The sequence below is a fragment of the Psammomys obesus genome, unplaced genomic scaffold (genome assembly GCF_907164565.1).
Source record: "Psammomys obesus unplaced genomic scaffold, mPsaObe1.curated_primary_1811, whole genome shotgun sequence".
Classification (NCBI taxonomy): domain Eukaryota; kingdom Metazoa; phylum Chordata; class Mammalia; order Rodentia; family Muridae; genus Psammomys; species Psammomys obesus.
Genome location: NW_026596149.1, coordinates 10,875,426 through 10,900,269, shown reverse-complemented (window position 1 = coordinate 10,900,269; position 24,844 = coordinate 10,875,426). Strand labels below are relative to the sequence as shown.

At 45.0% G+C, this 24,844-nt stretch overlaps 1 protein-coding gene across 6 annotated transcripts in view; it reads right to left on the bottom strand.

The window, feature by feature from the left end:
- Window positions 1-24,844, bottom strand: part of Ccdc3 (coiled-coil domain containing 3) — a 171,110-nt gene that overhangs the window by 64,306 nt on the left and 81,960 nt on the right. For all 6 annotated transcript variants that reach the window (XM_055593852.1, XM_055593850.1, XM_055593853.1 and 3 more), the window contains one exon: window positions 23,680-23,854. In XM_055593852.1, the coding sequence (XP_055449827.1) occupies window positions 23,680-23,853 (174 nt within the window). In that variant the 5' untranslated portion in view covers window position 23,854. The remainder of the gene's footprint in view (window positions 1-23,679; window positions 23,855-24,844) is intronic.

Below are 24,844 nucleotides of genomic sequence, written 5' to 3'. Positions count from 1 at the left end.
GACACCGCGACCACAGCAGCTCTTGTTTAAAAAACAAAAACATTTAGTTGGGGCTTGCTTACATTTTCAGAGGTTTAGTCCATTGCCGTCATGGTGGGGAACATGGCAGTGTGCAGGCAGACATGGTGCTGGAGACACAGTTTGAGAGTTTTACATCCAGACCCACAGGCAGCAGGCAGAGAGAGACACTGGGCCTGACTGGAGCATCTGAAAACCTCAAAGCCCACCCCCCCTCCCCGACACAGTTCCTCTAAAAAGTCACCTACTCCAACAAGACCACACCTATTCCAATTAAGGCCATACCTCCAAAACCTTGTCAAGGAGAGCCACTCTCCAATGAGCAGGCATTCAAATCTGTCAGCCCGTGGGGCCATTCCTATTCAAACTACCACAGCCCCCAAATATAGGGGCAACAAAAGACGGTCATGAAGAAGGAGAAAGCCAGGGCAGGCAGACAGGAAGGAAGCTGAGAGCTGGGACAAGCAGCCTGAGGTCTATATGGAGGAAAAGAATAAGCATGGATGGGGGAAGGGAGGAAGAGAAGAGGGGAGGGAATCAAGAAGTCACATGATACTTGGTCTCTGGGCACACCTCAGCCTTTTCCCTAAAAACTAGGAAACCATCCTCTTATACCCTCTCTCCAGCCTGAGGACCAGGATATGGAGGGTGGGCCTTTTCCCAGAGCAAACAAAAACGGCTCAGAGCACGTCTGCAGCCCCGTCTCACCTTTTTACCATTTCAGATGTATTTTTGATCAGTACGATTTCAGCTTCATCTCTGTTACCTGCGTATAAATATGTACATATGTGTGTATGTTCATGTGTGTATAGGTGTGCACTTGGAGGCCAAAGGGCCATGTAGGCTGTCCTCACTCAGGTACCATACCGCTTGTTTGTTTGTTTGTTTGTTTGTTTGACAAGCTCTCTCATTGACCTGGAGCTCACAAAGTAGGCTGGGCTAGTGACCCCCAGGGATTCATCTGTCCAGCTCTGCTTCCTCTGCATGTGGCTTACAAGTATGTATCATCAGAACTGGCCTTCACTTGTGTGGAGAGAAGGAATTCAAACTCTGGTCCACCAGCTTGTGAGATAAGCAGTTTACCTACTGAGCGATCTCTCCAGTAACTTTCAGCATGACTATTTTGCTTCACTATAAAGCTATTGCCCAAACCAAGCAACCAACCAACCAAACAAACAAACAACAAAACCAACTGTATGCCTTTGAAACCCCACGCCAGTCTCTGTGAACTAATATGGCTAATACACAGTCAACACAGATAGGCCCCATGCTAACAGACAGAACTACGGAGGAAGCCATTATCTTGTGTACTCTCTTTCTGCCTTCTTTGACCTCTTTCTTTCTCTCTCTTCACAAAATCTTTCTGTGGTGTTGTTAAATAATGGGATTGGACCAAACAGCCTTCTGTCCCTGGCAGTCTTCGTTCCATCTGTACAAAAATTAATAGATGGGCCTCAAGAGTCCCAGGTCACCCCTGGGGCCCTGAGTCCCTGGAATGTGCCCGCCAACAGCAGCTTGGCTTTGTTTAGCCCCACAGGGGGATGCACAGCTCTGCCGGGTGTCACAGCTGATTTAACTAAAAGCTAGATGAGACATGGCCAGGGCATCCGAGGCCTGGCAGCATCCCAGAGAGTCTGGCCAGCCAGAGCCAGAACTGCCTGGGGGACAAGAGGAGGTCTCCCTGAGCTCCAGGTCCACAGGCAGCATTTGTCAGCACTGTGATCCAGCAGCCTCAGAAATGTCCCTGCGGGCCTATGATCAAAACAATGAATGCTGGGAAAGCAGAAACCTGAAACTAGCGCCTCCTTGGTAAGAAGGTGTCAGCTCAGAGGGCCCACAAGGAGAACTGGGAATCCGGAAGAAGAAAGGATAAGATCGGGACCTTAAGCTGGAAAGGTTAAACGCACGTGCCACCCAACAATGGAAGCCTGGAGACCCTAATGTGACCCCTGAAACCTATAGGATAGAAGGAGAGCTGGGATACCAGTGTGTTGTCCTCTGATCTCTACTTGCACACAACACTTAAAAAAAAAAAAAAGAATTAAAGAAGGTCCCTGGGGCTGGAGAAAGGACTTAGCTTAAGGTTAAAAGGGAATACTGCCCTTCCAGAGTTAGCTCCCCAAAACACACAAAGTAGCCTTGGCTCATGCCAGGGCCTAGAACTCCAGCTCCAAGCAATGTGACACCCTCTCCTGACCTCACTGGACACCTGCGCCCACGTGCACAGGCTCACAGAGAACTTGACACAAACCTAGACATACCTGGAAAGAGGGGATCTTAATTAGGGACTAGCCTCCATCAGATTGGCCTGCAGGCAAGCTCGTGGGGCATTTTCTTGATTGATGATTGATGAGGACCTGGCTCACTGTAGGTGATGTCACCCTAAGCCAGGTGACCTTGCACTGAAGAAGAAAACAGGCTGGGCAAGTCACCAACAGCAATTTAATGAGCAGCCTTCCTCATGATCTCGACTTCAGTGCTTGCTTCTGGGTTCCTGCCTTGACTACCAACCCGTTTCTTCCTCATGTTGCTTTTGGTCATGATATCTTATAACAATAGAAAGCAAACTAAGAACACATATTTTTAAAAATAAAATATTTTAAAGTAAATAAATAAAAGGTCCAGAGAAAATAGCTGAGCCAAGATATCCCCAGGAAGTCTCAGATTGTGACCTATTTTCTCTCCAGACAGAGCAAAGATCAAAGATCACTTCTCATTTAAAAACATTAAGCTTAGAGTTCCCTTCTGGACCTTGCTTTCTCACTGTGCAGCCCCAGAGAAGACAATCAACACACTCAGTGCCTGTAGCCATGCACGGATACTAAACACTGATGGAGAACTGAATGGAGTCAGGCACTGCAGGAGACCTTGGGAAGAGAGGCAGAGCTTCTATTCCAAGCCTTCAAGACTCTGAGAATGTTCCTGACAAGCCACCTTTGCTTCTACTGCCTTAGCACATTTCCACAAGAATGACATTGAAGTAGGGCACTTGGGGTGGGGACTACACCGAACCATGAGGAGTACCTGTCCAAGGAAAAAAATCCTCCATGGAGGAATACACTCCTCTCTGATTCCCTCCCCTTTCCTCCAAGTATGTCATGCGCAGAGGTACTCAGAAAGCCTTGGGGGACGGAGTCATCACCCATCATTCGACAATAGAAAGAAAGCCAAAGGGATAAATGAGAGCACTCAGGGTGTCTCTTCAGCCTCGCAGGGTGGGAGCTTCTCCAGGGACTCCGTCGTGTGGTACATAAATGTCACAGCTGAGCACATCTCGGCAGACTTAGGGCAAGATGACTCTTTGGTTTTTGTTTTTGCAAAGCTCATTTTCCTAAGTTAATGACCTACTCTAACCTATTTTGCTGATGGAGAAATTGAGTCAGGCAGAAATGCCAAATAACACACACATGCACATGAGTAAAAATCTTAAATGAAGCTTGCTAGCTGTGGTGGCACATGCCTTTAATCCCAGCGATCCAAAGGCTGAGGTAGGTAGATCTTTATGTGTTTGAGACCATAGTGTCTACATAGTGTGCTCCAGACCAGCCAAAACTACAGTGAAACCCTGTCTCGGAGATCATTATTAATAATAATTTTAATAATAATAACAAATAATTCTTCTTAAAAGTGTTTGCCTATTCATAGCAGCTGTATTCATTATAGCTGAAACTAATAGTTGTACAAATGTCCTTTAGTGTCACAGGTTAAACCATGGTGGCACAACCACGGGACACTGCTTAGCAATGAAGAGAAACATAACAACGTGGGTAAGATTCTAGATTAGTGAAAGGCTGAGTGAACAGAGGATCTCTCAAGGTGTGTAGTTATAGCTATGCACCACCTGAAATAGACCATGTAGGCTTGTGGGCTGGGGGGTGGGCCAGAGTGCTTGCTCTTCAAGCATGAGGACCCTAGTTCAAATCCCCATGTCAAAATCTAGGAATGGTGCCAGGTGGAGGAGGAGGAGGTGTGGGTAGCATGAGGTGTGTGTGGTAATGAGATTCTTCCATATTTTGATTGTGGTGGTGGTGCAGTGGGAGCTGCACATGTGACAAAATCACACACACACACACACATACACACACACACACACACACACTCACACACCCCTGTATAACTAGGAACATCTGGATAAGTTCTGTGGATGTGACCAATGTCACTACGAGGTTTGGTATTGTATTCCCATGACACATGACCCTAACAGGGGAACATTCACAAAGGGACACCCAGAACCTGTCTTTGCATCTGCCTGCGAATCTACACTTTAAAACGTTTTTTAACTACTGCTAGCATTAGTCCGTACTTAGAAGCCAGAGCTGTATTTCAAGAAAATACTGAAGGCCAAAGGGAGAAAAAGGAGTGGGCGAGAAATGGGCTCAGGGTGAGTGTCAATGGTAGAGCACTTTCCTAACATGTCTGAGGCCCTGGGTTCCATTGCCAGCATCATGGGTGGGGTGGGAGGTGGGAAGAGGGAATCAGGGAAGAGAGAGGAGAGCCTACTCAGTGCAGTGACCCAGTCTCACGTCTGCATGCTGGAGGCCACCTTTTTTTAGCTCTTCTCCCACGTAGGCCCACTCATCTGGGCCACACTCCCCACCCAGCAGGCCAGTCTCCTATCCTCCCACGAGCACCCGGGCTCTCTGCCTTCATTCATGCTCCTTCCTGTCCTAATTCATCTTCTCTTCGCCAATAAAGCCTTCCCATCTCACACGGCTCTGCAAGACTAGCCCTCTGTCCATATGAAATGACTGTACCTACTAAGTTCAGAAACCAGAGTCAAATTTCTCTGCTGTATTTTCTAAAAACCTGCACAGTGGCTAAGGTTGTAGGGAAGCACTCAAAATTCCTAATGGGTGAAATAAAGGCCTGGCTGCCTTGAGGTGTAGCCTTGATATCCATAAGCAACTCTATCAGAACCATGACCTAGAACCTTTCACACATAACTGGTCCAGATAGCCCTTGATGACAGCTCAATTTATGACTTTTGACTTTATGATGGCACAAGGTGACATGAATTTAGTAGAAACCACGCTTTGAATTTTAATCCATTTCCAGCCTAGTGCCACACTGTCTGATCATCTCTTCTTACAACGCCAGCCACAGGTGGCAGCCATCTGCAAGTCCCATCCAGTCACATGATCAGAAGGAAGATGGTGTATTACTCCACAGTGTACTACAACCAAGCTATGATGTTGGGCTGGTGTGCTGGCTAGTTCTCATGTCAAGCGGACATAGGCTAGGGTCTCTAGCAAAGAGGAATCTCAGTTAAGAAATGCCTCCACAGGACTGACTTGTCGACAAGACTGTAGGGCATTTTCTCAACTGTTGATTGCTGTGGGAAGGCCCAGCTCAGTACGCGTGGTACCAGCCCTGCGCAGGTAATCCTGAATAATATAAGAAAGCAGGCTGAGTAAGACATAAGAAGCAAGCTAGTAAGGCACAATTCGTCCATGGCTTCTGCTTCACTTCCTGCCCGGAGGTGTCTACCCTGACTTCCTTCAGTGTTGGACTGTCATATGAAAATGTGAGCATGAAATAAACCCTGTCTACCCCAAGCTGCTTTTGGTCATAGTGTTTTATCACAACTATACAAACCCTAACAAAGACTGTTAGTTAGATACTATTAAAGTTTTTAAAGATTCATTTGAATGTTGGCATTCACACAAGTCAGAGGTATCAGATTCCCTGAGAACTGGAGTTGCAGACAGTTGTAAACCATCAGTGTGAGTAGACTGTAACCAAACCCCAATCCTCTACAAGGACAGCATGTTCTCTTGCCTACCAAGCTATCTTTCCAGCCCCTAAATGTGTTATGATTTAAGATATTTTCAACTTGATGGATTAACTGTATTGTGACATCATAAACTGAGAAGCATTGATTTCAAACTGTTTACCATGTTACCTTATACTAGACCCATTTTACAGTCTAAAAACTGAGTCCAAGGGCGATTAAGTAATATCTCAAATCATAAAGTTAGTGGTAAGTCAAAATTAGAACTCATAACTCTATTGCAAAGCCTAATCTGGATACAAATTGCTGCCCTAAAACTTTATTGTCAACAAAGCAAAGTATTAAGATCATATTACCCCAAAGTGTAACATTTGTGGCACTGGCCAGTACCTTAGGGGTAGCTGAGGCCCTACAGGAATATCTAAATATCTTATAAAGTGGGAGCAAAGACTGGACTAGGGTGAAAGGTAAGTCAGGAGAACAACGCGGAGTCCAGAGAAATGGCTTGGTGGTCAAGAGCAGTGATGCTGTAGGTGAAGGAAGCAGGATCCCTGGAGATGTCCTTAGGGGCTGCATCTTGTTCCAGGCCCCTGTCTGTCTGCTTTCCATCCTCCGTAAACTAAGCTGCTTGGCCCTCCCAACTGCCCTGCCATGATGACTGCATCAAGGAACCCACTGATCAACCAACTGGGAACACCTCAGAAACCAGAGACCCCAAGAAGCCATTTCTTCTTCAAATTCTTCCTCTCTGTTATTTGTTGTGGTGATGAAAAAAACTAACAGTGCCAAGCTGTTTTCATCCTGGCAACAATTACCGTGGCTTTTTCTTCTGTCTGGGTTCCTCCTTTTCTGCCTCATTTTTGTATGACTGGTCACTCATTTCAGTTTTACATGTTTTTTTTTTTACATGAATTTGTGTAGGGTGGATGGATACATGCCACAGCCTGTGTGGAGTTGAGAAGACAATTTGTGGGAGTGGGTCCTCTTTTAATATGTGGGTTCCAGGAATCAAGTCTTGACAGCAGGCACTTTTACTTGCTCTGCCATCTTGCTAGGCCCTCGGATTTCTGGTTTTCCAAGCAAACTGACCCAAGAAGCAAGCTAGAGTAGCCATCCTAATATCTAATAAAACACTTTCAAGCAAAATTAATCAAAGGAGATGAGGAGGGACACTTTATTCTCACCAAAGAAAAAATCCACCATGAGAGCATCACTATTCTGAACATCTATGCCCCAAATACAAGGGCACCTGCATTCGTAAAAGATACATTATTGAAGCTTAAATCACACATCGATCCCAACACATTAATAGTGGGAGACTTCAACACCCCACTCTCAGCAAGGTCATTGAGACAGAAGCTGAATAGAGAAATAATGAAGCTTACAGAGGTAATGAAAGAAATGGACCTAATAAATGTCTACAGAACTTTTCACCCAAACACAAAAGAATATACCTTCTTCTCAGCACCTCATGGAACCTTCTCCAATTTGCCCATATAGTTGGGCACAAAGCAAGCCTCAACAGATACAAGAAGATTGAAATGATCCCTTGTATCCTATCAGACCACCATGGTCTAAAGCTGGACCTCAACAATAACAGAAATAACAAAAACCTACCCATGCATGGAAACAGAACAACTCTCTACTCAACAACAGCTGGGTCAGGAAAGAGATAAAGAAAGAAATTAAAGACTTCCTAGAAGTCAATGAAAATGAAGACACAACACACCCAAACTTATGGGACATAATGAAAGCAATGGTAAGAGAAAAGTTCACAGCACTAAATGCCTCTAAAATCTGGACACATAAAGAAGCTAATCAAGAAGGAGGACTCTGGGTAAGATGCTCAATCCTCATTCAGAAAGGCAAAGAGGATGGACATCAGAAGAGGAAGAAAACAGGGAACAGGACAGGCACCTACCAGAGAGAGCCACTGAAAGTCTCTACCTTTCAGGGTATCAGAGCAGATGCTGAGATGTATAGCCAAACTTTGGGCAGAGTGCAGGGAATCTTATGAAAAAAAAGGGAGAGCTAGAAATACCTGGAGGGGACAGCAGCTACACAAGAAGAGCAACAGAACCAAAAAATCTGAGCAGAGGAGTTTTCTGAGACCGATACTCCAACCAAGGACCATTCATGGAGATAACCAAGAAACTCTGCACAGATGTAGTCCAATGCAGTTCACTGTCCAAGTGTGATCCCTAGTAATGGGAAGAGGGACTGTCTCTGACAGGAACTGATTGGCCTGCTCTTTGATCACTTTCCCCTCAGGGGGGTGCAGCCTTACCAGGCCACAGAGGAAGTCAATGCAGCCACTCCTGATGAGACCTGATAGACCAGGATCAGAAGGAAGGAGAGAAGGACCTCCCCTATCAGTGGACTGGGGGAGGGGCATGCATGGAGAAGGAGGGAGGGAGGGATTGGGAGGGGAAGAGGAAGGGAGCTACAGGTGAGATATCGCATACAAGCAAATTAATGGCACACCTGAAAAGTCAGAGGAGGAGGAGGAGGAGGAGGAGGAGACCCAAGAGGTATAAATGGCTGGAAATAATCAAACTCACAGGTAAAATCAATAAATTACAAACAAAACAATTCAAAAAATCAACAAAACCATGAGCTGATTCTTTGATAAAATCAACAAGATAGGCAACCCTTTAGCCAAACTAACTAAAAGGTAAAGAGCCACTATCCAAAGCAACAAAATCAAAAATGAAAAGGAGGACCTAATGACAAACACTAAGGAAATCAAAAGAATCATTAGCTTATATGCCACAAATTTTGAAATACACAGCAAGCCTATAGCCAACATCAGACTAAATGGAGAGAAACTTAAATCAACCCTACTGAAACCAGGGACAAGGCAAGGCTGCCCACTCTCTCTGTGTCTCTTCAACATAGAACTTGAAGTCCGAGCTAGAGCAATAAGACAACTAAAGGAGATCAAGGGAATACAACTCAGAAAGAAAGAAGTCAAAGTATCACTATTTGCAGATGACAGGATAGTAAATTTTATTCGTTTTTCTAAAGATCTGAATACACGTGTTTAACAATCTGTATAAAGAAGCCGGACTCACAGCTTCTTTAGCACAGTGGTGTCTCAAGGTCAACTGTTCGGATGGAGCTTTGAGCCAAGATAGAGGCTTTTTTATTTTTCATGAAACACTATTTTCACTTGAAAGAATGAGTGACAAACTATATTTGCTCAGTTGAAAGACATTTCCTTCAAGGATGACTAAAACAAGCCTGCCACTTAAAAGAAAATAATGACTGTATTTGCTGCCGCCAGTAATAACATTTGAGCTGTCCACCAAAACTCAGAATTTTAAGAATACTGCTACTGAAAGCCTGAGGTTTTCTCAATACTTAAGACTTCCCAGATGAAATCGACACTGGTGTTAAGTAATCTCTTAAATAATTTGATAAACTATCTGTGGAAATGTACAAATCTGACCTAATACTTTCTGCATGTCATGTTACAAACTCATACATGGTTTTATTTTTTCCCCCTAGGGCTGGATAGTGAGTCAGAGTGTCTGCTGTTCAAGCAGGAGGACCTGAGTTTGAATCTGCGGCACTCACTCACACAGGAATCTGCGTGTGGCCACACAAGCATCTAAACCCACCATTGGGATCTCTGGGGCTTGCTGGCTGCCAACTTGGCTCCAGGATTAAGAGACCTTGTCCCAGGGAATAAGGTAGAGGGTGGTAGAACATGCCACCCAGTGGCCTCTCTGACCTCCAGGTGCTCTAAAGGATGGACACACACATGCATGCACATGGGAGTTTGCTGGGAGACCGTCCCCTAGGAAGGTCTCACCAACATGACTGCCCAAACATGAGCAGAACAGGACAACAAATGCACCGAGGTGAATGAGGCAAGCCCACAAGGCCTCAACCCAATACTAAGAACTATAGACAACTTAGGAATGCTGAGAGGTAGAGAAATAGCTGCCCCAAAGAGGAGCACACCATTGGTTACCCAGTACCAACTGGTCACCCCTGAAAACATACATACAAGTAGCATTATATGGACACACAGATCATGTTTAGGAACACACATGCATGAACATATTGTGCATGCAATAACAAGCAATGGATGAAGAAGCCATGAATTTGAAGGAGAGCAAGGAGGGGTACATGGGAAGGTGTGAAGGGAAAAAAAAGAAAGGAAGATACACGATATTATTATATTGCAATCTCAAAACTGCTGTTCCTTCTGCGTTTGACCTTTGGTTTTGGACTTCTAATCTCTAGAATGTGAGGAATACATTTCTCTTGTTCAACTCACCCAGACACCAATACTTTGCTACAGTAAAGCAGCTGCGCTCACACACAGCTAATGAGGGGAAAACTGCCAACGCTACACAGCGAGCCCAGCAAACAAAAGGCCATTTTGTGAGGCGGTGCTACTTTGATATTCTTTCTTAATTACAAGGAAATAAACCTGCAGACCAGATTCCTTAGATGAGTAACAGTAAACAAACAAACAAACAAAAAAAAAAAAACCAAAACACCAAGGGCTCAGTGACAGTAAGCAATCCTGAGGCCTCGGTTCTACACCCAGCTCGTACACACATGCACACTCATGTGCACACATACACAATCCCCGACAAAATGTTAGCAACGGAGTCAGGAAATATAGAAAAGCCACATTTTATGCTGCAAGTGCCTGCTTGAGCATTTACATTACTAACAGCCTAAAAGGGATGAAGCCTATGACCTCTCCGTAGATGTTGAGAGACCATGTGACAAAATTCAACACATTGTAACAACTCTCACTACCTATCCATTGTCGAATTCTCTTAGCCGTAAGGAAGAATAAAATTATGTCTTTTGCAGGAAGATGGATGCAACTAGAGATGACTTTTGTTAAATAAATTAAGCCAGCCTCAGAGAGACAAATAGGTTTTCTCTTACTTGCTGTTCTTAGATGTTTATAGAGATGCATACAATTATGTAAGCATGTGTGTATGGATGTACGTGTGTATGTATGTGTATGTATATATGTATTATGTATGTGTGTATGCATGACAGGAAAGTAGAAATGAAGCTCTAGAGGAAAAAGAAGAGAGACAGAAGAGGAAAGTGTGGAGAGATGGGAGGCGGACAAATACTAGGTACAAATGTGCTCAGCAATGTGTGCTTGTGAGTGTCCTTATATAAACCAGTACTGTGCACACTGAAAATATTTTAAGGATATTTTTAAAACTGTCCACAAACTGATAAAAGCTGAATTCTCTAATCTCTGATCATATGATTCCTTAATCAAAAATGCAAAATGCAGTTAGCATATATAAAACATACTGCCCATTCTTACATGCCTAAGCGTGATCACACTGGACAACTTAGTCAATGCAGTAAGATTTAAAGGAAACATACATAATTAAAAGGGAGGATTCTGGCTAAAATGCTCAGTCCCCATCCAGAAAGGCAAAGAGGATGGACACCAGAAGGAGGAGAAAACAGGGAACAAGTTAGGAGCCTGCCACAGAGGGCCTCTGAAAGGCTCTGCCCTGCAGACTATCAAAGCAGATGCTAAGACTTATGGCCAACTGTTGGGCAGAGTGCAGGGAATCTTGTGTAAGAAGTGGGAAATAGTAAGTCCTGGAGAGGACAGGAGCTCCACAAGGAGAGCAACAGAACCAAAAAATCTGAGCACAAGGGTCTTCCCTGAGACTCATACTCCAACCAAGTATCATGCATGGAGATAACCTAGAACCCCTGCACAGATGTAGCCCATGGCAGTTCAGTGTCCAAGTGGGTTCCATAGTAACGGGAACAGGGACTGTCTTTGATATGACCTGATTGGCCTGCTCTTTGACCACCTCCCCCTGAGGGGGAAGCAGCCTTACCAGGCCACAGAGGAAGACAATGCAGCCACTCCTTATGAGACCTAATAGACTAGGACCAGAAGGAAGAAAAAGAAGACCTCCCCTATCAGTGGACTTGGGGAGGGGCATTCGTGGAGAAGAGGGAAGGGAGGGATTGGGAGGGGAAGAGGAAGGGAGCTACAGGGGGGATACAAAGCAAATAAAGTATAATTAATAAATTTTTTAAAAAGACATACAATTTGAAAAAAAAAAAAGGGAATTAAAACTGTACCCTACTGACAACATGATTATTTATGGGAAAAAAATGGCATGGAATCTACAAAATCTTTAGACCTGAGTGCATTCAATGAGTTGTCAGTTATAAGATTTATACACAAAACTGAGTTGTGTTCCTATAGGTTAGCAACACAAGTTTTAAATGGAACCTCTTGGGCTGATCGGGTGGCTAAGTGGGCAGGGCACTTGCTACATATGCCTGAGGACCTGGCCTGTAATCCTTAGAACCCACATCAAGCCAAATCCGGTACCATGTGCTTGTAATCCCCGTGCTCCTACAGTGAGAGGGAAGGAGGAAGCGGAAGCATCTCTGTGAGCCTGAGAGCCTGCCTAGTGTACACCATGGTAAACAGGAAAGAGACCCTGTCTCAGACTAGACAGAAGGACATGGGAAAACACGTGATCATGTGCTCATGGATATGGGCACACAAGCATGTACCAGATGATCATGTGTATACATATGTGTGCGCGCACACACACACACACACACACAGTTTTCCAAGGTGCCTGTGCTTGCTGTGGCGGTGCACAGCTGTAATCCCAGCACACATGGGAAAAAGAAGCCAGAAGAACATGAGTTTGAGGCCAGCCTGGATGGACTACACAGAAAAACTATCTGAAAACAAAACAAAAATTGTCCAGATCATGGTCCATGTGTGAAATGTCCTTTCATTTGGTTCCCAGATGGGGATTGTATTTTGGGAAACTGCCAGACTTCTGTGAGGGGCAGCTGGAAAATTGGGGTCTTAGGGGACAGGCCTTGAGATTTATACTCCAGTAGGCTTCCTGTCCTGTTTCTGATGACTGCCAGCATGATGTAACCAGTCCCCACCACACACACAGGCACATACCACCACCACCACCACCACCACCACCACCACGCCTTTCCTGAAAAGGCGGACTAATCAGAACTCCCTGAGAGAAACTGTGGTGGTCTGAGTGAAAGTGGCCCCGCAGGCTTCTGAGATTGAATATTTGATCCCTGGTTGGTGGTAGAACTTTGGGGAAAGGATTTGAAGGTGTGGCCTTGTTGAAGACTTCAAAATCCATGCTATTCTCAGTCAGCTCTGTCCGCCTCATGGTTGTGTCTCAATGTGTGATCTCCCGGGTACTGCTCCGCCATCAAGCCTGCTTGCCTGCTGCCTTGCTTCCCACCATAATGGTGATGGACCCATCCTCTGACACTCTAGGCGCCAAACAAAACCTTTCTTCTATAAGTTACCTTGGTCATGGCATCTCATCACAGCAATTTAAAAAAAAAAAAGCAACTAAGAAACTTCCTTCAGTTGTGCCCTGGACCCCAATAAAGGTCTTCAACTGTAGTCACCTCACTTTCTATTTTCCTCTTACATACTGGCTGAGTGCAGGCTTCCTGCACAAGACCCCCTTCTTTTTGGCCCTGTGAAGTCATCTGTCCTCTTTCCCCTGGGATGTTTAAGTAATAAACTGCACGTGACACATCGTACTTCTTGTTAAGCTGCATCCTCCACATTCACTTGACTGACTCGCTGACACTAACCCATTTTCTCAGCCATGGATTCCCTCAGAGAATGCTTATCAGTTTCTTTCATGCCGCCATGACCATGATCCCTGACAGAAACAGTTTGACGAGGGAAAGGTTGATTCGGCTCACGGTTTCAGAGGCATTTCAGTCCATTATGGTGGGTGAGGCATAGCAGAGTGGCCCTGCCCATGGCGGCTCAAGTGTGAGGTGGCAGCTGTCCAGACCCAGCTGGCAGGAAGCAGAGAATGTAGGGTGGGTATAATCTTCAAAGGGGTACCTGGTGACCTAACTTCTGCCAGCCAGGTCGCTTTACCTGAGGGCTCTACAGGAGCATAACAAGCAGAGACTCAGCACTGAAAACATGAGCGGAGGATACAGCAGGTCCAAATCTTAACAAAGGAATAAACCTACATAGGCATGCTGATGCACACCTTTAATCCCAGCACTCAGGAGGCAAAGGCAGGGGGATCGCTGAGTTTGAGGCCAGCCTGGTCTATAGAGCAAGTTTCAGGACAGCCAGGGCTACATAGAGAAACTCTGTCTCGTGGGGGGGGGGGGGAATAAACCAAACACATGTCAAGCAAGAGTGATGGAGGCCTCTGCCATATTGCATGCATTTCCCATGAGTGGGCCGTGTGGTCACAGGTCAGACACTTACAGTCATCCTCCAAAGGAAGAAATGTTCCATAAAAGGCACAATGCGAATGTCCACGCCCAGCCTTGGAGCCCTCCCAGGACAGGAGGAGAATTTATGGCCACTCTTCTGAGACAGAGATAAAGACTAATTTTTTTTTTAATTCCAAGTATCTCTCAAATTTGATCATTTTTCTTCATTGCTGCTGTTTCTATCCTAGTCCAACACCGATCCAGTACATCGCTTTTTCTCAGCCGCACCACAGGGAATCCCTCTAACCCGGCCAACCCCAGGTCCCACTCTTGTTTACTTGATTTCCCATCACCCTTCCCTTCAAAGGGTCAAAGATTTCCCACCGCTACTGGAACACAGTCTGGATCCTCCGAGGGGCTTATCAAGCCAGGCATGGTCAGCGCCTGTCAGAACTGGGCTCTCGTCTTTCCCAGCCATACCCGTCGCCGCACCACAAGGCTCTTCTTCACCCCCCACGCCCTGCCACCACAGGCTGTTGCACATATTCTTCTGTCTCTGAACTGCTGGCACCACATTAACGTGAATACGCCTCTTTCATGCTAGATCGTATCTCAGGTTTTCTTCCCCCCTTCAAGTCCAGGTAAGAACTCTTCGATGCTCAATTTCCTAAGCTAGAACAATTATTTCCATTTAAAATTATGCAATGACCTTTAGAGTATGACATTTTTGATCAATGTGGTCTTTTGAGTATGTCTGTTGCCAATCAGAACCATAGGACCATATGATATCAGGGCCTTTACATTTAGCATTTCACACGGGAGCTGCGTCTTCAGAAGCACCCAAGTATTTGCTGAAGATGAGACACAGTAATGAGTCATGTAAATTAGTTTTATGTAATTCTGTCAGCACCATTAGTAATGATGTTGTATTAGAAACAACCCACAAACCCACAGCAGGAGGCTTCATTAAATATGACATATCATGTTACATCCATTCAATGGAATATTGCACAGCCATTTAAGACATCCTCAGACATGGAAATCTATACGTGACTAAAACAAAGCACAGCTAAGTGTACACAATCAGTTACCACAATCACAAACCATGACTCCATCAAAGACAACAGTAAACCATGCACGTTGAACTGTATTTGCAGTATCAAAACATTCATTGAATGTTTGCACAAAAAAAATTAATAATCTGGGCTGTCTGTCTGAGGGTAGGCAAGAACTGGGGATTGAATGTCAGAGAGGAAGATCTACTGATACCAGTCTCTACTTTCAGGTTTGGACCCTGAAAGTGTGAATGTGTTATCTTTTTACAGGTCAGTTAACATACTTCTTCAAAGTGCTCCTGCCCAAAAGTGTTTAAATGCTGCTAAATGGAAGCAAATGCACACACTGCACGCTCGCTTCCCCTTAGTCCATTCCCATTACCAACACTATGCCCTCTACTGTTCTCCCCAGTCAAAGCGGTGAGGTGAGGTGAGGTGAGGTGAGGTGAGGTGAGGTGAGGTGAGGTGAGGTGAGGTGAGGTGAGGTGAGGTGAGGTGGGGATTAGCAGTCCCCAATCCCAGCAGGCCATAGGAGTTACAGTTCCCTGGAGAATAACAGAAAGCTTTTTTTTTTTTTTCAGTTACATGTATGTTTGGGGGGGGGGGCAGTGTGTAAACATGAACATGAGCCACCTGACATGGATGCGTAGAACTGAGCTCTGGTCCTCTGCAAGAGAAGTATACGATCTTAACCACTGAGCCATCTATCCAGCCCCAGACAGCTTTTTATTTAATTTGTAAAAATGCCATGCTGAAAGACTTTGAGATGACTACAGTCATGATGAACCCCTGAGCTGCTTTTCATAGTTTACGAGCACATCAGATGCATGCTCTGGTGCAGCAACCTTTGTTTCTGTGGGTCTCATTTTCTAGATGAGCAAACTTCAGCTCTGAGAAATGAAAGGACATGCCCAAGGTCACTCCTCCTCACACAGCAGAGCCATCGGATCTGATGAGGAATTTACATTCTTTCTGAAGCAGGTTGGGGTGAGACGGCTCTTTCCCAGCTCCAAACAAGGAGAGGAGAACGTGGAGGCAGCCTGACCTTCACAGGTTTTATTTTAATCCCATGGCATTTTATGACAGACTGATGTAAGTGGGGTCAGGCTAGGTCTTGGTCCTAGGGGACAGTACTGGCAGAAAAGGAAAAATATCCAACTTCTGTTTTGACGGTTACACTCTCCCAAGCAGGGAAAAAAGGAGAAAGGAAAAATGTTCTTGGCTGGAGTGCAGAGAGCCAGGCCAGTTAAGCCTCCGATTGCCAAAGACTTCCCTCTCAAGCCCCGTTAACACCATGACACCAACGGAGAGGGGCTGAACACTTGGTGGCACCACTGACGTCTTGGCAACTTTTGAAAGCAAGATTATGTTTCTATGAACTACGGGGTGGGGGAGTACTGAGAGAATGAAGTTCTGGGGAGGAACCAGAGTGTGGGAGGGTTTTGCTCCTGTGGATTAAGTTGAATGGCACCCTGAGTGTACTACACAAAAGCATCCCCGTGTTAAGATTTTCCTACTGGTCCAGCCCTTAACCTCCACATCACCTCTCCAAGTCACACGGTGCTCCAAGAGAAAGAAAAACCTATTAATGAAGAGGATCGGGTGTATCCTTCATGACTGGAGTCTAGGTCACCTGTCCAGCCTGCAAGGAAGCTGGGAGAGCAACGGCACCAAGAACAAAAAGCGTAAGAGCTTGCTACACACCCGAGAGGTTTGTCCTCTAAGATACTGTGAGAGTAGCAAAGTCCAGGGCCACTCACAAGTGCTCTCAGAACAGGTGAGGGATTAGTGAGTTCTTATTATCAAAAGCTTCCCCAGCCCAGCATTTATTCCTGCTTGGAGGCTAGGTGATCTAAGCAGCCATCATGAAGCCGCATTAGGTTGAGGAAAAACAGGTTAACGTGTCTGAGATCATAGCCATGCCTGTCCTAGGAAGAGGAGATAACTGGGGGCTTGCCTGCCCATGGAAAAGGGCAGGTGTTGTAGCTTGCTTTCTTTCCTGCTTGTTTTTGTTATTTTCTTGGTTTGTTTCAGAAGGAAGGAAGGAAGGAAGGAAGGAAGGAAGGAAGGAAGGAAGGAAGGAAGGAAGGAAGGAATCTTCCTGTAACTCTTTGTCCACACACAACCACTTGAATCACCCCACACAACCATATGTAACACTCCATATTACAGAGAAAATTTGCAGGGCTCACGACAGAACTTTTAAAAGTATAGATAGTTTTAAGTTAAAATTTCTGTGTGTTTGTGCATATCCGTGTGTTTGTGTGTGTGTGTGTGTGTGTGTGTGTGTGTCTGCTGTGTGTATTCATCCATGTTTGCATGTGTGGGAGCATATGTGTGGGTGCACATTTGTATGTGGAGGCCTGATGTTGGGTGTCTTTTTCTTCGACTGCTCTCCGTCTTATTTACTGAGCCAGGGTCTCTTAGCTGAACCCAGAGCTCAGTGGTTGGCTGGTCTAATAGCTAAGAATCATCTCTTTTTGTCTCCCAAGTACTTGGACTACAGGCATACTCTGCCTGCCATGCTTTTACAAACATGGTACGGTATGCTTGTTGAGGTCTGAAGACGGCCTCGGGAGTCAGTTCTCACCTTCTATCTTGTTGGAGACAGGGCCTGTCTCCATTGAGTATGCCAGGCTAGCTGACTGAGAACTCGTAGAAATACTCCTGTCTCTGCCTCCCACTCCCCAGTAGGGGTGTACTAGGATCACAGATACCTGCATGCAGCCTTTGTGCAGGTTCTGAGGGTCCCACCCAGGTCACCAGGTTTGTGTGACACTGAGATGAGGCTTTGATCTACTCTAAGTTACTCCATCTTGTATAAAACAGTGGTTTATCAACCTGTGTGTTGCCCTAAGATTTTTTTTACTCTATTTTGAGAAAAGATGACTACAGCCCCTATGTAGGTAGACACACAAACTGTAAAGCTGCAGGCACCACCCAGCCAACACAGGATGATAAATGACCAGAAGTAAAGGGGAACCACCCGGTTCATTTACTGGAGTGAATTGAGAGTGTGGAGGCACATGAGTATATTAAAATCCAATCAGGGCAACTAGACCTGAGAACTTACTAGACACGCCAGACAAAAGCAAACAGTTATACCAGAGTATAATTCCCTTGACTGGATGCCATAAGTGATAGACACCTAACATTTTGATTGTATGGTATCACACCAACCTATCACCTGATAATGAGTATACACATCGAGGATCAACAAACAGAGAACTCCACAACTTCCCTGGAGCTTCAGATCCACTAGGGTCCCTCTGCTGACTCAGGCTACACAACTGCCTGCCCATTCACCTGTTCAGCCAGGTGAACCTGGACCTGAAACAGCCCATGCTGGTTTTTGTCAACTCTAGGTTAGAAGGAACTTTTGTTGAGAAGATGCTGCCAACAGATTGCCTATAGACAAGTCTATGAGGTCTTCTCTTGATTAGTGATTGAGGAAGGAGAGCCCAGCCCACTGTCGGGGGGTTGCCACCCCTAGGCAGGTTGCCTTGAGTGGTATTAAAACCTGGGATGAGTAAAGCCATGGGAAGATGGACAGCAGTAAGCCCTATTCCTCCGCAGCGATCTCTGCCTCACTTCTTGCCCTCAGATTGCTTCCCTTCATGAGGAATTGCAAGCTGTAAGATGAAATAAACCCTTTCCTCCCTTAGTTGCTTTTGGTCATGGACATTACCACAGCATTGGGAACCAAATGAGGACACTGCAGTTTTTTGCTCTTGGACTTGGGCTCAGGCTTTTACCACACCGCTGAACTCTGTATCCTTGCTCTCAAACCCTGACTTCAGTCACCTCCCAGCACTGGTCTGGCTTGTATCTTATTGATATAGACTCATACAGCCTCTCGTTGAAACCTTTTGTACTCTGCTGCAGCTGCTTTAACTTGTATTCCTCCTGTAAATTACATATATGCATGTATACTTAGCATGTGTGATGTCTATTATCTGTTTGTCTGTCAGGTTGCTGTCACTGAAACCTCTGGGCCTTGAGAATTTATTGCTATTCAATAAGCTATAATGTTTTGGAAAGACACAAACATGTCCCTCTGTGTCTCTGGCTAGCATGCCCACAACATGGAGCAAGATCTTTTGCCCGCCCAGCCATCTCTCCAGCCCTTAGGTTAAATGTTGAAAGAATTAGCTGCTAGGGATGGTGGTACATGCCTTCAACTCCACACTTAAAAGGCTGACCTGGGAGGACTGAGAATATGAGACTGGCCTGGGCTGTACAGCAAGTTCAAGACCAGCCTGGAAATCTATATCATGAGACCCTGGTGCTCACACACATACACACATATACACAAACACACACAACAGATAGATAGATAGATAGATAGATAGATAGATAGATAGATAGATAGATAGACAGACAGACAGACAGATGGATACTTTCACTGAACTCTGATGTGGTCCCTTTGAAAGAGGGCAGGGAGTGAAAATGGAATGAAGGAAAGGAAAGGGTCTGGGAATTTGAGTGTTCCAAATCAAAACTTTAGATTTCCTGACCATTAGAACAGCATTCCGGAATGATTATCCCTCACACACATACTTCAGATTTTGACACTTTCTCCATGTGTCCAGCACTCCATTATCTAAGAGGTCGGGGTGACTAAAGGGAAAAAGTGTCTCCCCAAGATCAGATCTGACCCACAGCAATAAACGTGCCTCTACTCTGAAACTATTCCCCAAGGGCCTAGTATTCCATTCTCTCCCCTTTTTAGTGTTGGAAAATCTAATTCCAAACAAATGTTAATAACTTCATTATGTGAGCAAAAGGCTAATAAGCCATGCAGCTGAAGAGTTTTAAGGCTGAGCCCCTTAAGCTTTTGTGCCGTAATACTTGATCTCCTGACACAAATCTATTGCTAGTGTGGGCCACATACACACGTATGCAAAGATCCCACAAAATAAACTAAAACTAAACTGATTACATTCCTGATAGGCTAGGTGTGACTCGTACACATGCACACGCAAGCACACACACATGCACAGGAAAACAGGACTGAAGAGAGCTCAGATGGTAACGTATTTATGAATGCAGGAAAACCTGAATTTCATCCCCCAAAACTCACATTTAAAAAGCCAGGCATGACAGCACACCCTCCTAATTCCAGTACAGAGGCAGAGGTGGCAGGGACCCCTTGGGCTTGATGGCCAGGCAACCCAGCCTGTTGAGTGAGTTCTAAAACAATAAAAGACCCTTGTCTCAAAAAAAAAAAAAGAGCAGAGTGGATGGCTTAAATGAGAATGGTCCCCCCAGGCTCACGGGTTTGAATGCTTGGTTCCCAGCTGGTGGAACTGTCTAAAAAGGATTAAGAGGCGTGGCTTTGTTGGAGGAAGTGTATCACTGGGGGTGGGCTTTGAGGTTTCAAAAGACAACCCCATTTCCAGTTCTCTCATTCTCCTGCTTCGGTATCAAGATAACTCCCAGCTGCGCCCACCACCATGCCTTTCAGAACCTTCATGAACTCTAACCCTCTGGAACAATCAGCTTACTTACATGTTTTCTTCCATAACTTGAACTAGTCATGGTGTTTTAGCACAGCAATAGAATAGTAACTAATATTGCACCAAGAGACCAAAACTAGAAGCCTCCACACATCTCCACACACACACGCAAGTGCATCAAGCTCACACATGTATCTGTGCACATTAACAGGGAAGAGAAGAGAAGAGAAGAGAAGAGAAGAGAAGAGAAGAGAAGAGAAGAGAAGAGAAGAGAAGAGAAGAAAAGAGAAGAAAAGAGAAGAAAAGAGAAGAAAAGAGAAGACAAAGTCAGTTCTCAGGACCATGCTGCCACAGAACACAGGCTGAGGAACCCCAGAAAACTCTCAGAAAGCATGGAAGAAGAATGAGAACACCCTAGACTGCTGTCAGCAGGGTAGTTCTATGGCAAGAACCTCTTGACAATGTGAAAAAGCAAATGAATAACTTCTGTGTCTGGACAGCCTTGCCTGTTACAGGATCGGCTACTCTGTGAGCGGAAGAGAAAGGTTGTGGGACGAAGGACCCCTGGGCTGAAGATGACAACATTTATAGGAACAAAGCAACTGTCCTAGACTAAACCACCAGACAAGATGTGACACCCTCACATGGATAGAAACAATGGAGCCGCCAGATACATCCAAGATGATTCTTTAACCCATAAATTAGGGTCACTGCTTGATTTGATAGCCACATCAGACCTGGCTTCAGAAGCTGATCGTTTAACTTCAGATCTACTTTGGATAGAGGACGTGGAGTGATGGGCCAGCAGCTCACAGGCCTGTTTTGACTTTATCTCATCAGTGCCATTGACACCACCATTGTTTGGAGAAATGAGCAATCCCTAACATTTTTCCATCACTGGCATTTGGCTCAGATTGGGTACATTTCCATATTCAAAGTAATATTAACCCTTACTGCAGCTACTTGGGCTACCCTGGGTAAAAGTAACTTTTATTCACCTGAGGTAACTGTCTTAGAGGCTTACTGCCTCTGTCTGCTAACCTAGGCCTAGTCCTGGAAGCTTCTAGCCTCCATACAATCTAAACTAGGCCTAGACTGTTTTAAGCCTCTGAGACTTACTGCTGAATAAACTCACCCTGTCTAGTTCTTTCTGAACTCTGGCTGGCTGGCTCAACTTAGCCTTTTTGGCTCAAACTTCTCTCCAAACTGACTAATTCTATCTGGCTTCTCTCAGCTTCTGACTAAATAGCTCTGCTTGGCCTCAAACTAACTTAGCAATCTGTTCTAATCTTCTGACCCCTTTTCATTCTCTGGCTCATTCTGTCTTCATCTGTGTCAAGCTGTTCTCTTTTCAACCTGGCTCTGGAAACTCTCCAGGAAAAATTGCCTCAGAGGGAGAAAACAAGGAATAGGACAGGAGCCTACAATAGAGGGACTCTGAAAGACTCTACTCAGCAGGGTATCAAAACATATGCTGAGACTCATAGCCAAACTTTGGGCAGAGTACAGGGAATCTTATGAAAGTAGGGGATGATGAAAGACTTGGAGGGGACAGGAGCTCCACAAGGAGAGCAACAAAACCAAAAATTTCTGGGCACAGGGGTCTTTTCTGAGACTGATACTCCAACCAAGGACCATTCATAGAAATAACCTAGAACCCTGCACAGATGTAGCCCATGGCACTCAGTCTCCAAGTAAGAGGAACAGAGACTGTCTCTGACATGAACTCAGTGGCTGGCTCTTTGATCACCTCCCCTTGACAGGGGGTCAGCCTTACCAGGGCACAGAAGAAGACAATGCAGCCAGTCCTGATGAGACCCGATAGGCTAGGGTCAGATAGAAGGGGAGGAGGACCTCCCCTATCAGTGGACTGGGGGAGAGGCATGGGAGGAAAAAAAAGGAGGGAAGAAGGGAGGGCGGGATTCAGAGGGGATGTAGGAGGGGCCGACAGCTGGGATACACAGTGAACAAATTGTGATAAATAAAAAATATATTAAAATAAATAAACATTGACAGAAAAAAAAAACTGCCTCTGAATTCCACGAACTGATCTGCCACAAACTCAACTCAACAGCACTTGCCTTTCAACTCACTGACTTAACTGAACTGCCTGAACAAAACTGACTAGAACTCAGAGATCTGCATGGCTCTGTCTCCTGGGTGCTGGGATTAAATTAAAACTTTTCTTTACCTGAAACTGGCTCTATACCAGGCCGGCCTTGAACTCAGAGATCCGCTTGCCTCTGTCTCCTGAGAATTAAAGGTGTGTCTGTATTCTAGTCAGAGTAGCCTTGTTGCTGGATTAAATACCCCGTAAACTTTAAAGGGATTAACATTTTAAAAATCATGGAATAGAGGCTAAAGAGTAGGCTCAGCAGTTAAGCACACTTTCCAGTCTTCTAGAGGACCTGAGTTTGATTCCCAGAATCTACATGGTGGCTCACAATCATCCAAAAGTCCAGTTCCAAGGAACCAACACCCTCTTCTGACCTCACCAGGCACCAGGCACACATATGGTATACATACATATATAAAGGCAAAACACTCATACACAAAAAAGAAATCTTAAAAAAAATGAGCATTTAATGTTAGCTCTGAGAATTTTTATTTCATTTCCTTTACTTCCAAGAAAATTTCTTATCAGTGGCTCTCAACCTTCCTATTGCTACAACCCTTTAATACAGCTCCTCATGTTGTGGTGACTCCCAACCGTAAAATTATTTTGTTGATATTTCAGAACTGTAATTTTGTTACTGTTATGAATTATAGGATATCTGATATGCAACCCCTGTGAAAGGCTTGTTTGACAACCCCCCAGGGGTCGTGATCCACAGGTTGAGAACCTCAGAATGTCAGTCAAAGACTAGCCATAACGGTTTATAAGTACTGAACACTTACTCTTGTGCGCTGTGCCAAAAGATTTACATATTTAAATCAAATGTAATATGGCTTTGACTTTTGTCTCCCTTTTGAAGGAGAATATGTGTCTTCCTCTGCTCTCATTCCTACTTTGTCAAGAACTCCTAATCAAGCACTCCTAATCAATCAGAGGCATCCAATGCCTCTGAGCAGCTGGGAAAGAGACACAAGAACACATGATTTGGAAGAACATTCTTGACACCTATGATCGCGATGTTCATAGAAGATATGGCTACGCTATGACCGTTTTGCCAAGTTACGGGAGCTAGCCAGTTCTTACCCTGTTGTCTTCCTGGATCTCCCAGTCACTCGAGAAAGTCATCAGCTGCTGCCCTTGGGAACAGTTGGCAAACTGGAAAAGGCTGGAAAACATCCTTCTGTTTTCTTGTGTGTCTGGAAAGATGGCATCTTGGAAATTGACCCCATGTGGCAAGAGATTGTAATTTTCATCCATCCTAAGGGGGAGGGGGTCAAAGCAGAGACGCAAGTGAGGCTATTAGAGGTGGGTCAGCTTCAGTCTAGTTTACAGAGTCTTGCTAATTTCATCATGAAGTCTGGCATGGTTCTCAGGAAGGGACGCTACAGTTAGCACTTCTAATTGTTTTCCACTTTATACTACTTGAGTCTTAAGAATGGAGGCTAGAAAATGAGGAAGAAAGATGTGTGCATGCAAATCTGTCTATTTCCCATGTCTCAGAGTGCTCCTTGGTTCCCAGTGAGCACGCAGCAGTTATAAAATGTGACCTGGATTCAAGTCTTGCTGCTACACTGGGTTCATGAAATGAAATGTGCTTCTTGAAGCACCATCTTCCAATCTGCCGCAAAAGGAGTATAGCAGAATACGCTTTCCTGGTATAATCATGGGGACTGCACTAGAAAAATGTAAATGTGGCTCAGTGGGTAAGAGCACTTCCTGATCAAGCGTGAGGACTAGCGTTCAAAGCCCTAGCACCCACATAATAAGCCACTCATGACTGTGCATGCCAGTAACACCAACAGAGACAGGCAGAACTTGGGAGTGTGCTAACCCAGCCTAGCCCAAACAGTAAGTTTCCAGGTCAATGAGAGACCCTGCCTCAATGGCAGTAAGGTAGAGAGCGACAGAGGAAGATGGCCAACATTTTTCTCTGGCCTCTGCATGTGCATATGCTCTTGTGCATGCTTCACATAGACACACACATCCAACACGAACAAATAGAACTTGGCACAGAGTGAATGCAGCACAAGTATTAGTGAACATTTCTTCATGCTTATTAGAAATAGAAAGTAGGCCAGATATGGTGACTCACACCTGTAATTCTAGAGCTTGGGGAGGCAGAGGCAGGTGGATCTCTGTGAGTTCCAGGCCAGCCTGGTCTACAATGCTACACAGAGAAACCTTGTCTCAAAAAGACAAAAATAGATAGATAGATAGATAGATAGATAGATAGATAGATAGATAGATA